At 42.4% G+C, this 12,350-nt stretch overlaps 1 protein-coding gene across 1 annotated transcript in view; it reads left to right on the top strand.

Annotated features, from left to right (window-relative positions):
• The window catches only part of CSMD3 (CUB and Sushi multiple domains 3), a 1,539,978-nt gene that overhangs the window by 806,834 nt on the left and 720,794 nt on the right, over positions 1 to 12,350 (top strand). Inside the window, exons 13-14 of the mRNA XM_068237930.1 lie at positions 6,313 to 6,416; positions 9,957 to 10,069. Of these exons, the coding sequence (XP_068094031.1) occupies positions 6,313 to 6,416; positions 9,957 to 10,069 (217 nt within the window). The remainder of the gene's footprint in view (positions 1 to 6,312; positions 6,417 to 9,956; positions 10,070 to 12,350) is intronic.

Below are 12,350 nucleotides of genomic sequence, written 5' to 3'. Positions count from 1 at the left end.
GGTATTTACTTTCTGACAGCTTTCCTGATATTTTACAATTTAAAAACCCTCCACTTATCTCTTATAAAAGGGCCCCCAATTTACGTGACCAGTTGGTAAGAGCAGACTCCAGCCCGCAGGATCAGTCAAAATCCAGTCGCAGAGGGACATATCCATGCATGAATTGCGTACACTGCAATTCAGTCATTAGGGGGGATCAAATTCAACACCCCCATAAAGGTACTAAATTTAAAATACGGGATTGTTTCACGTGTGATTCTAGCTATGTTGTGTATGCATTAAAGTGTCCGTGCGGTTTACTGTACATAGGACAGACCACTCAGAAGATTAAAAAACGTTTGTCATCCCATAAACATGCGATTAGGGAATCTTTGACTGACCAGGCGGTTGCCTATCATTTTCAGCAGGCTAGACATCATGTGAGTCAATTAAGATTTATGATTATTGAACAAGTTGGGCCTCTTAGGAGAGGAGGGGACAGATTAAAAAAATTACTGTACAGAGAGGCTTTTTGGATTAAAAAGCTGGACACAATGGAACCGCGGGGCCTAAATAGAGAGTTAGATCTGTTGCCATTTATTTGATTGTTTTATTTACTCGGCCCACATGTTCCATTCTGTCCAGCTTTTAAGAGGTTTTTTAATTCCCTTTTTTTGGGGCTACTGTAATTTGTAGCTTTAATATGACATAGCGTGATTTATGTATACCTATCGTTTTGATTGGGTGCCCATGTGTCATGCTATTTGGTGGTTGTGTTGTAGTTGGACATCAGTCTCTCAATGCCACGACAGTTTCACATTATGAATGAATAGAAATGAATTATGGATGCTACCTTGAACCTCTACCTGGTTGATCTCCTTCTAGAGGTCGTCCATGTACTTATGTGTGTACTCTGTGATTTATGCTATACGGCTGCCATGCGTAGTGCTGCGTGGAGAGGTCTCCTTCCATTGGCTGCGACTGCTGACACCTCCTTTGTTTACATCTCACAGCGCTTGCGGCGTATCCCGCCGCCGGCGTCTGTGGTTGCTGGGGAGACGCAAGGGGCGGGGCTTAGCCCCGCTCCTGTGCGTCATGCGGCCAAAGTTCCCCATCAGGTCCGCCGTTGTGGCGGCCTGCTGGGAGTGGCTGCAGAGAGGACCCAGCACCAGGGGAGGAGCCGGTGCTCGCAGCCGTTGGAGAGGTATGGGGCGGGGGTGGGTTGGAGGTTTGAATCCTCCAATAGCAGCCTTAGCCCTGAAGTTCTCTATCAGGTCCGCATGAGGTGGGACCTTAGAGACGGGTCAGATGACCTAATAGTGTTGTGTAATTGGCTCTAGGCTGCCTATACTGGCGTATAAATTGAGAAGTGAATTCATTGTATGTTTGTACATTGACAGCATAGCTTGATAAAGGGGCGGCTGCCCTGAAACGTTGCTTGGATTGCTGTAATGCATTTTCTGCAAAAATAAAAGAGCATATACTTTTTGATGGTGCCGGTTATCGTGGATATCACTGTTGAATGACCTGGAGTGCAGCTGGGTTTACCGTGGCACATCACCTTTCTTCGCATTGAGGAGTGCTCCACAATTTACGAATACTATAAATATATTGTGCTAACAATGACCCCAGTTTTCCTAATGGGGATCTCAGATTTCAGCGCTCATTATTCTACCAGTAGTGGTGTGGAGAAGAACCCTGATGAATCTGCAAATCTATGACATCATTACTAAGCAGCTGCAATCTTTTATTTTTATCTTGTTTTGGAACTTTCACAGTTATGTTTCCATGGAGCAGTTTCATTTCAGCCTGCATTGCCATTAAAATAAAATGTGTAATGTTTTAATTTTAACAATGTTGTTTTTTTTTTCACCAAATAGAAGTTTAGTTTAACCTTTGAAAGGTTAAAAAAAAGCGCAAAGGTCACAGACAGTGGTTGTATACAAGAAGAATAGTATCAAAAATCAGCAGATAACAATTCCCAATCTATACCTATGCCAGAATAAGTAGCAAATTGTCAGTTACATCTCATCCCCATTTGAATTCAACTTTATCAGTTTTGATTAGAGATAATCAACACCATGCTTTTTTTAGGGCCTGGACACACTATCATGCTTGTGTCCGCTTGCATCTGTTTGTCATTAACTCACCTACCATGCAAGCCTTCCATGGATCTAGCAGTTTAGGGAGTCAGTGTGGGAGTCTGATTTCCTCTAAGGTTTCAGATGACAACCCCACAACACCCCTGCAAACATTCTGCACAGTCTAGTAATTCCAGTGGGCAGGCTCTGCAAGATGGAGTTTCTTGAAGTCCTGTACACTTGCAGAAAGCTACACACAGGGGTGAGCCTGGGGTGCCTGGCACCTGGGTGCAAGATTTTCTCTGGCGCCTATGGGAGTGGTTAAATTAACCGCGCCCAACCACATAACCACACCCATGTCCTGCCTAATCACACCCACACCTTCCACCTCTTTACGCATGCATGTGATACCCCATTCCTACCCCTCTTCCATGGGCTTGCTCCTGGCTGGCTTTGGCTTCCTGCGAGTCTGCTAGTCTCTGGACTGACTCAGGCTGAGAGGCTCTGCGAGTGTGACGCAGTCACACACTGCGTATTTATGGCTGCCTGCGGCCACCCTACTCTCGCTAACGTCGGCTCCTCCCCCCTGCCAAGCCCAAGGTGGGCTGCCTGTATCTTTCCCGTTGCGCCACACAGCCTGCCAGTGTTGCCAACCTTTCACATTATTTTTTACTGACAAATACCTAAAAATTTACTGACAAAAGATTATTTTTACTGACAAAATTTCCCCACTAAATGCACATAACAAGAGACGGCTTTTCACCAGTAAATGCACATAACAAGAGACTGCTTTTCACCAGCAAATGCACATAACAAGAGACTGCTTTTCACCAGCAAATGCACATAACAAGAGACTGCTTTTCACCAGCAAATGCACATAACAAGAGACCGCTTTTCACCAGTAAATGCACATAACAAGAGACTGCTTTTCACCAGCAAATGCACATAACAAGAGACTGCTTTTCACCAGCAAATGCACATAACAATAGACTGCTTTTCACCAGCAAATGCACATAACAAGAGACTGCTTTTTACCAGCAAATGCACATAACAAGAGACTGTTTTTCACCAGCAAATGCACATAAGAGACTGCTTTTCACCAGCAAATGCACATAACAAAAGACTGCTTTTCACCAGCAAATGCACATAATAAGACAGCTTTTCACCAGCAAATGCACATAATAAGACAGCTTTTATCCAGCAAATGCACATAATGACATACAGCCAGTGTCCCCAGAATATATAGCCGGGGATATATGTCCCCAGGATATGTAGGTAGGGGTATATGTGCCAAGGATATGTAGCCAGGGGGTATATGTGCCCAGGATATGTAGCCAGGGGGTATATGTGCCCAGGATATGTAGCCAGGGGGTATATGAGCCCAGGATATGTAGCCAGGGGGTATATGTGCCCAGTATATGTAGCCAGGGGGTATATGTGCCCAGGATATGTAGCCAGGGGGTATATGTGCCCAGGATATGTAGCCAGGGGGTATATGTGCCCAGGATATGTAGCCAGGGGGTATATGTGCCCAGGATATGTAGCCAGGGGGTATATGTGCCCTGGATATGTAGCCAGGGGGTATATGTGCCCAAGATATGTAGCCAGGGGGTATATGTGCCCAGGATATGTAGCCAGGGGGTATATGTGCCCAGGATATGTAGCCAGGGGGTATATGTGCCCAGGATATGTAGCCAGGGGGTATATGTGCCCAGGATATGTAGCCAGGGGGTATATGTGCCCAGGATATGTAGCCAGGGGGTATATGTGCCCAGGATATGTAGCCAGGGGGTATATGTGCCCAGGATATGTAGCCAGGGGGTATATGTGCCCAGGATATGTAGCCAGGGGGTATTATGTGCCCAGGATATGTAGCCAGGGGGTATTATGTGCCCAGGATATGTAGCCAGGGGGTATTATGTGCCCAGGATATGTAGCCAGGGGGTATTATGTGCCCAGGATATGTAGCCAGGGGGTATTATGTGCCCAGGATATGTAGCCAGGGGGTATTATGTGCCCAGGATATGTAGCCAGGGGGTAATATGTGCCCAGGATATGTAGCCAGGGGGTAATATGTGCCCAGTATATGTAGCCAGGGGGTATATGTGATCAGTATATGTAGCCAGGGGGTATATGTGACCAGTATATGTAGCCAGGGTGTATAGGGTCCTCGTTTAGGTAGTGAGTGACAGGAGCGCACCCAACGCTCCCCTCCCACCGCCGCTGCTGCTGCTGCTGCCGCTGCCGCCACCGCTCCCCCTCACCTTGAAGCAGCTTCAGACCTCAATCAGCGGGTGACCCGACCAGTAAGAGGGCGCCGGACGCACCCGCTCTATATGCGGAAGTGATGTCACTTCCGCATATCAGTGCGGCGTGCTAGGTCCTAGCGCCCACCCGCCTGATCGAGGTCTGACGCGGCGGCGCCGGCGGCTGGAGGGAGGGAGCGGCGGCAACAGAGGGAGAGCGGCGGCCGGGCGGCGCCTCTCAGAGGCAGGCGCCTGGGTGCCTTGCACCCGCAGCGCCCGCCCAGGCTCGGCCCTGGCTACACATGTGGTCCACTCTATGACGTGGAAATGCATGATCACTCATTCCTCCTATGCATTACATTTCAGATGCTGACAGCTAATGATTAACTATCTCATTGCTATGTCATGAATGGTGTGCAGGAAGTAGTTTCTGGTTGGCTTTTTGGGAGGTGTGGTCTGATGTGATTGGTTCACTGTGGTATATAGGCTGCTCCTGCCTCTCATTCATTGCCTGTGATAGTGTTAGTTACACTAGCTGCTGGGTGTGCTTTGATTGCTACTGATCTTCTGTTGTGACTATTGCCTGGATTCTGACTACTCTATTTCTTCTCCATCTTTCTCATCCCTTGTACCTGGTATTGTCTGTGTATTTATGACTTCTCACTTGCCGACAGTGATAATGGCCCACAACTCCGCTCAGTGAGTTCTGGTGGTACTTGAGTCTTCCAAGCCTCAGTTCCTATGCACACTGAAGTCCTGGGGGTAATCCTAGTCGGGCAGGCGTAACGTTGTCTCCCGTTCATGTGGAACTTGTCTTTAGTTGAAGAGCATGGTGTCAGATTGGGGCATAAAGACGGAAGAAAGACGAGAGATCTGCCAGTCCTTACAATGCTTTTTAGCATCTGTAACATTTATGTGTTACCGAAGAGTAGCCACAAGCACGTTCGTGTGTTCAGGTCCTTAGTGCACAAATTTAATTCAAATTTTATGCAGCTTGTCATTGGGTCAAGGTAAATCAGTAGGAAGGTAATTTGATTGGCCCAATGCCAAACCTTCATATAGTGTGCACCAAGGGCCCATTTCCATTGCTGTGAATTTGCAGCGTTTCTGCAGATATAGTTCGGAAATCAATAGGTTGCCACCCAAATCACTTACAGGGGAAAATGTGCATGAATTTATACGGCATGCTGCACTATTTTGCATTATGGATGGGATTCCTCATATCCATTCATGACACGGCCTAGAGAGAATTCCATGTGTAGTTAGTTACATTGTAACAGGTGCCAGTGTGGGATTTGGAAATGCAAGACACGTGGAATTTTCCCTTAGATTAACGGTTTCTAAAAACGTTACATTACTAAAATAGCTTTCTATTGACCATTTCTATTTTTGACATTTTAATGTCATATAGTAGCAACTTTCTATATCCTCATGCAAACCAACTCTAGCACTACAACCAATATGAGCTTGAGTTTTTCACTAAGTCATTTATTTTAAAATTAATATTAGCATTTTTCCTTGACTCCATATTTTCACAAACGTATAATTGATTTGTGCAAGATAGGCATATTGTAAAAGTGAGAACTTTTTTGAAAATGTGCTTTTTCCTACCCATAGACTTCAAAGCATTTGGTGAAAGTTTTTTTTTTTTTTTTTTGCATGCCCATATACTGTAGTTAGAGAACCCAACTTAGGAGAACCCGACATAGGAGAACCCGATTATTTTAATTCGTTGCTAATACCAATTTCAATCTTTAAGCTATTAAAGTTTATATGATGGCGGGTAATACTCCATGTTTCATGTTACCTTACTATCTTTTGGCACATAGCGTTAATTCTAAAGCTCAGTTAACTCAACGAATGTATTTTAATAATTCATCTTATCTTGTATTTTGTTCCTTTTCATTTTTCTACTGAGCACCATTTTTTACGTTTTAAAGTAAGCATAAGGTCCCTAGTTTGAGCAGGATTTCGAGTTGCTTAACAATATGTTATTTGAATTTCAGGTGATCCAGATCAACTTTGAAGAATTTGACCTCGAAATAGGCTACGACACACTGGCGATTGGAGATGGAGGAGAAGTTGGAGACCCGAAAACTGTTTTGCAAGAGTGAGTAAAAATGTATTATAGAGTGTCTTAATAGTTCACATTTTTATTTATTAAAACTGAGTTGTTTATGAAATGGACTTTATAGCAGTAGTGACAAAAAAACTGTGTATTCAAAGGCAATGCACAGGCAGGCAATGTGCATTATTTAAAAGCAAATAAACATGTCAGCCTCCCAATCCCTCTCCGGTCGGGTTCCCTTTAATGGTAGGCATATTAAAAAAGTAGTAGCTGAGTAGTACCAGGTGTATGATTGGTGCACTGGCTACAGTGTATAAATTGGGTTCCAGTACATTGCTATTACATAGCTGAGCTTTGTAGTGCAGCAGGTGCCTGGTTTACACATGGAAGCCAAAAGTTAAATTCCCAGAAGAGTGAACAGTTGGAGGAAATAAGAGTGGGATGTGGAAGGAGTTTGGACAGCTGCCCATTATTAAAATGACAATGCCATTGTCATATAAACAGGAAATGGGGCTAGAGGATTAAGTAAGCCATATACTTTCAGTTATTTTAATTCAGAAAGTACAGATGTGCCATGGGCAAAACTCTGTATAATGCTGAGTAATGCAATTTTATTTTACATGTATTAAGATAATGGCCCAACCTAGGGATCAGTGTTGTGAACTACGGGTAGCTAAGAGTACTACTAGCTACTTGTAATCAAAATTTAAATTAGATAGCGCTGTCCATGGCAGGAAGGGGGGGGGGGGGGGTTAACTTACCCATGCCACCCCCATAGTCAGTGCACTCCCATTACTACTCCCATTCCACTCTGCGTTCAACTTCCATGTCACTCCCATGCTTCCTTCTTCCGCGTTGAAGGAGGAACCATAGGAGCGACGTAGAACATGGCATGGAACACAACTGGAGCACTTCAGCTAAGGCAGCAGCATGGGTAAGTTAACCCCCCTCTGCTGCGGGCAGCGCTGTCTAATTTAGATTTCTATTACGAGTAGCTACGAGTAGCGCACAACACTACTAGGGATTTCACCTACACATGGATAGAATCATATTTTCTGTAAAAGTAATGATAAATCTTGTAAAATTACTTAAAAAATGATTAGTTATTGGAGTATCTTAATTACATCTGGCCAGGCCATTATTGTTATAGTTTTCACAGAGGCACATACCATTTTTTTCTATCTATAGACTATGACCAATTGATTTTTGGTGGCTGCAACACCCCTTTAGACCAAACAGAATTTAGTTAGTTTATGAATGATTTTCCTATTCAGACAGTGGCTATATTTTCTAGAGCCAGCATTGCTATAATATTCCTTTTTATAGCCATGCCACTATATACCGTATATGCTTCTGAAAGTTTAAAGAATCAAAATCCTCATTACCATTTCCAGGGCAGACATTAAACTATAATCATCTGGGTTCCTTGAACTACTACTGTTCTCTAGGGCAGGAGGGTTGGTAGGCATTGTCTTTGATTTGCTTAGATTATCTCAGGTTGTAGAACAGCATACAACCAGGGTTGCTCGTAAACTACGCCAGTGCGAATCTATGCGTCGTAGTCCGCAACTACGCATCGTAGTTCATAGACGAAGTTTAAAAACATTGCGTACGTATTTCCGCATAGTCGTAGTACTCCTATTCGAAGCTTCGCCCGCTGCGCGTAGTTGACGTATGTATTGCAGAGTCAACTACGCGTTGGGGGAAAATGAGTTGAACTTACCCGGGGCTTCTAATTGTCTCCACAGACATCCTGTGCCCGCGCAGCCACTCACCGATGCTCCGGCCCCACCTCCAGTTCACTTCTGGAATTTCAGATTTTAGTCTGAAAACCACTGCTCCTGGGTTGCCGTGTTCTCGCTTCCCCTGATGTCACCAGGAGTGCACGGCGCAGACACAGACCATACTTGGCCTGCGTAGTACGCTCTTGGTGACATCAGCACGAGTGAGGACACGGCAATGCTAGCGCAGTGGTTTTCAGACTTTAAAGTCTGAAATTCCAAAAGTGAACCAGAGGCGGGGCCAGAGCATTGGGGAGTGGCTGCGTGGGCACAGGATGTCTGTGGGGGACCATTAGAAGCCCTGGGTAAGTTCAACTCATTTTCCCCCGACCCCCTACAGTATCCCTTTAAGGTTCTTAGTCTGCAATATAAGTGATCCAGCATGCTTGGCCTGGATCTGTTAAAATATTTGAATGTTGGATTACAAACTATTAACTAGGTCATTCAGGCCATACTGAGTATATATAAATAGTTAGATAGGTAGCCATTTTAGTGTATTTGTAACTAAAGATGCAAATAATTCTGAGTTGATGCACCTTGAAAATGGACCAATCAAATCCTGAAAACAATTCAACAACTCATGCACAAAAAGATTCATTGTGATTGTGTCAACATCATTAAAAACAATAATTGCAACATTTGTATAGCACTTTTCTCCCAAATGTTATTTTCTCCACCTTTTAAAGAAAATAGTTTATGCATTATTTACTCTTCTATGTTTGACCACCCGCATCTCCTGTGACAATGCTCTGTCATGGCAATGTTTTCGAAATCCATACAAAGGCCAATATGTAATTAACTTTTTCTCCTCGAGTTTTCTCCTAGGTGTTTTTTTTTAAAACGTATAATATTTTTTAAAGGACATCCGAGGTGAAAATAAACTGATGTGAAAAACAATTGTATCTATCCTCCTTCTCCTAAAAATGGATTTTTAAGATATCCCACGATTTTATTTTAAATTTGAATCTAGTTTTTCAGTTTTCACTATTTCATTGTCTCTGCTCAATGACACCTTCACTGAAGTATGCTAGAGCTCAAATCTATGAATTATTGGCTCTTTGTATCTCGTTCCTGCTCTAAGAAGCCATTTACTGACAGGAAAATGTTTTATGGCTGTAATTACTTATCAGTGATGGTTATGCTATAGTCTGACCCAGTCCCGACCTGGTCAGAAACTGTCACTTTCATACCTGATGTTCAATTCTTTCAGGCAGAGAAAGAAAACAAGCAACACTGCCTGGTTATGTGTGTGCTATGCACTGTACACACACATGTCTATCTCAACATGTCACATGTCACTTCTGTTGTCCTTTAACAAAAAAAAAAAGAAACAAAAAAAAAAGAAACAAAAAAATATGTTAATAAAATGCCTTGTGCTGAAAAGTTATTTTAAATAGAAGATGAAAAAAAATTCTCCTAGGAAAAAACTCAAGAGAAAAAAATAATTGCATATTAGCCAAATTGTCATATGGCAGTCTCTTAGTTTGTTGAGGCATTAGCAGTTGCAAATGAAAAATTGGTGTCTTACATTAAACTCCTGCATCTTGTTGGCTAAAGGCACTGAAAACAGGCCAAGGCAACCCAGAGAGAGCATAGAACTTTCATTAGCATCCTGTGTAGGTGACAGTACCTAGAAATCTCATTATCTCTCCAACACAGAGATTGTTACCATGGTGAATGATGAAACCCACGAAGAACAAGCAATCTCTTCGACTTGCTTGGCCTCTGCATTGTAGCTAAGAGTGATATGTTCAGAAAATGGATAACATGTGATTTCATTCTCACTTCCATTTTACAACAGGTTAACAGGAAGCTTTGTTCCAGACTTAATTGTCAGCATGAGCAACCAAATGTGGCTTCACTTGCAAACTGATGACAGCATTGGCTCAATTGGCTTTAAGGTGAACTACAAAGGTAAGCTGCAATGTGTAAACTGTATAAATTAAAGAGGAGCTGTTAGCCATACTATCTCAGAAAAAAACAGGTATATTAGTAGATAAATACTTTCTTTACATATATAACGTATGTATTGCACTGTCCACATTTCAGTGAGTTTTATATAGTAAATAAAGAAAATTCTGTTAGTTTCCATTTTGGAATCCCTGTGTCTGAAGCCAATCCTGATGTCATTTCCTTCCTTACTCGGTTTCCTCTCCTCTTTCTGATTTAGTATGTCTGCCCGCCCACCTCCCATATAATGGAGAATTGATTTTTTATTTTATGCCTAACAGTTACTCACACAAATGAATCCCCCCTTTCTGCCCACCAACAGAGCTTTCTGTTGGTTGGCTCTGATTGCTGCTGCAGGATGTTTAGTTTTTTATTTCTAATTTTTTTCATAAAATGTACTTTTAAAATTATTTTTTCCCCTTCCTCCCTCCTTCCCCCTGCCAGCCAATGACAGTGATCGGCTGTCATAGGCATCAGCCTCTTGTGCATCTCCAGGGGACAGCCATGTCACATGGCTGTCCCCAGTACAGTGCTGATGTAGATCGCAGTGCTGTACTATGTAAATAGATGGCGGTTTCGCTGCCTAACACTCTCCTAGTGGCAATCACCACTAAGAGACTGATGACAGAGCGGAGATGTGCGTGCATCAGCGAACGCAATCTGCTGCTAAACCCCGCCCCAACACTTGACGCCTATTGTCGTTACGCGATCCTTAAGCAGTTGGGATCCCTCTAAACTTGTTGAATCAGTATCTTGTGATTGTGCTCCTGCTGTGGATGAGCATCTGGACCAGATATGCATAAGTATGGTTCACATATGCCCAGTAGAACAAGACACTCCTGCATAGAGGACTGGGCCTTACTAACACATGCCCAGTCCAGACGATTAGTCTAGATGTACTTATCCATGGCTAGCAGCAAGGCCTGAAGGAGAAGAAGGACCCTGTGCTGGAACGGTGAGCTTGACAAGGTTCCAGGAATCTCCTGGGTCATCCAGAGGCTTTTAAACTACTGTGGTATGTGTTTAATGTTACTACCCCCCACCCCCTCCCGATTTCACACTTGCTTTCATTTTTGTCTCAACTATATGGGAAAGAGAATTCATAAATTCATGAAATAAAATGGATAAGAACAGATAAATCATGAGCAAAAAAACTGTACATTAAGACAGATAAGGAGAGGAGATGGTGAAGATAGATGAGGAGAGATAATTCACAAGAGAAGTTTTGTGAATCATTTGGGGGGGGGGGGGGGGTGATGAACAGGCAGTGAGTAGTAGCAGCAGCAGTAGTAGCCAGTGATGAGCGAAAATGCCAAAATCCTTTTTGCATTCATTTTCACGAAAATAATGTTGGTTTCGATTTTCGAGTGAAAAATCCATTGAAAAAATCATTTTGATATTTTTTGTGGGTTTTTTTTTTTTTGCGATTTCTAAAATAGTTTTATGGTAAAAAGATTGATTTTTGCGGTAAAAATTGTTATGGTAAAAATATCGTTCTTCTGCATGGTCAAGCTTTTTATGATTTCTTTTTTTGTGGTAAAACTAATGATTTTTTACACTTTTGCAAAAAACGCAAAAATGTGAAAATATAAGCCTATTTTCAAGAACATTTCTCAAAATTGTACGTAGCATTTTCAATGTGAAATTGGCTTTGGTAAAAAATTTGCAAACAACAACACTGGTACTAGCAGTAGTTTCAGAAACTGCAGCCGTAATAGTAGTAGTTGCAGCAGCAGCATATCTGTTATTATGATTTGAAACAAAATGTTCTTTCAAAACTTTTCATTTAATAGTAGGATTTTTATTGAGTTTTGTGACCATTCATTCAGTTGAGCTTGCTGAACACTTTAGAAGACAGGAATGGATTTTTAGCTGAATGAGCAGACATCAAGATTTAAAGCTAGGTCTCTAGCAAGTTGCTAGGTCATGGTGTCCAGCGGTGTCACTGTGTATTTTATTTGGTGTCGCTTCATGCAGAGGGTGAAATTCATTACTTCCCTACAGTAGATTTTATTTTTAACAAGAGCAATTATTTAACTTCTTCTAGCCTAAATTACTTTCCCGCAAGGAGTGTATTTAGGTGTAAAACAATTATTATAATTATTATCATGTAAAAATACATGCCATGCTTCCTAAAACTTAAAGCACTCTTTAGTATTAGCATGGAACGACTTGAATCAGGACTCACCAACTTTTGTTTGGGATAAATAAAGCATTAAGATTTTAGAAAAAAAGTGTCATCTTG

The sequence above is a fragment of the Hyperolius riggenbachi genome, chromosome 5 (assembly GCF_040937935.1).
Source record: "Hyperolius riggenbachi isolate aHypRig1 chromosome 5, aHypRig1.pri, whole genome shotgun sequence".
NCBI classification, from domain to species: Eukaryota; Metazoa; Chordata; class Amphibia; order Anura; family Hyperoliidae; genus Hyperolius; species Hyperolius riggenbachi.
This window is presented reverse-complemented; position numbering and strand designations above follow the sequence as displayed.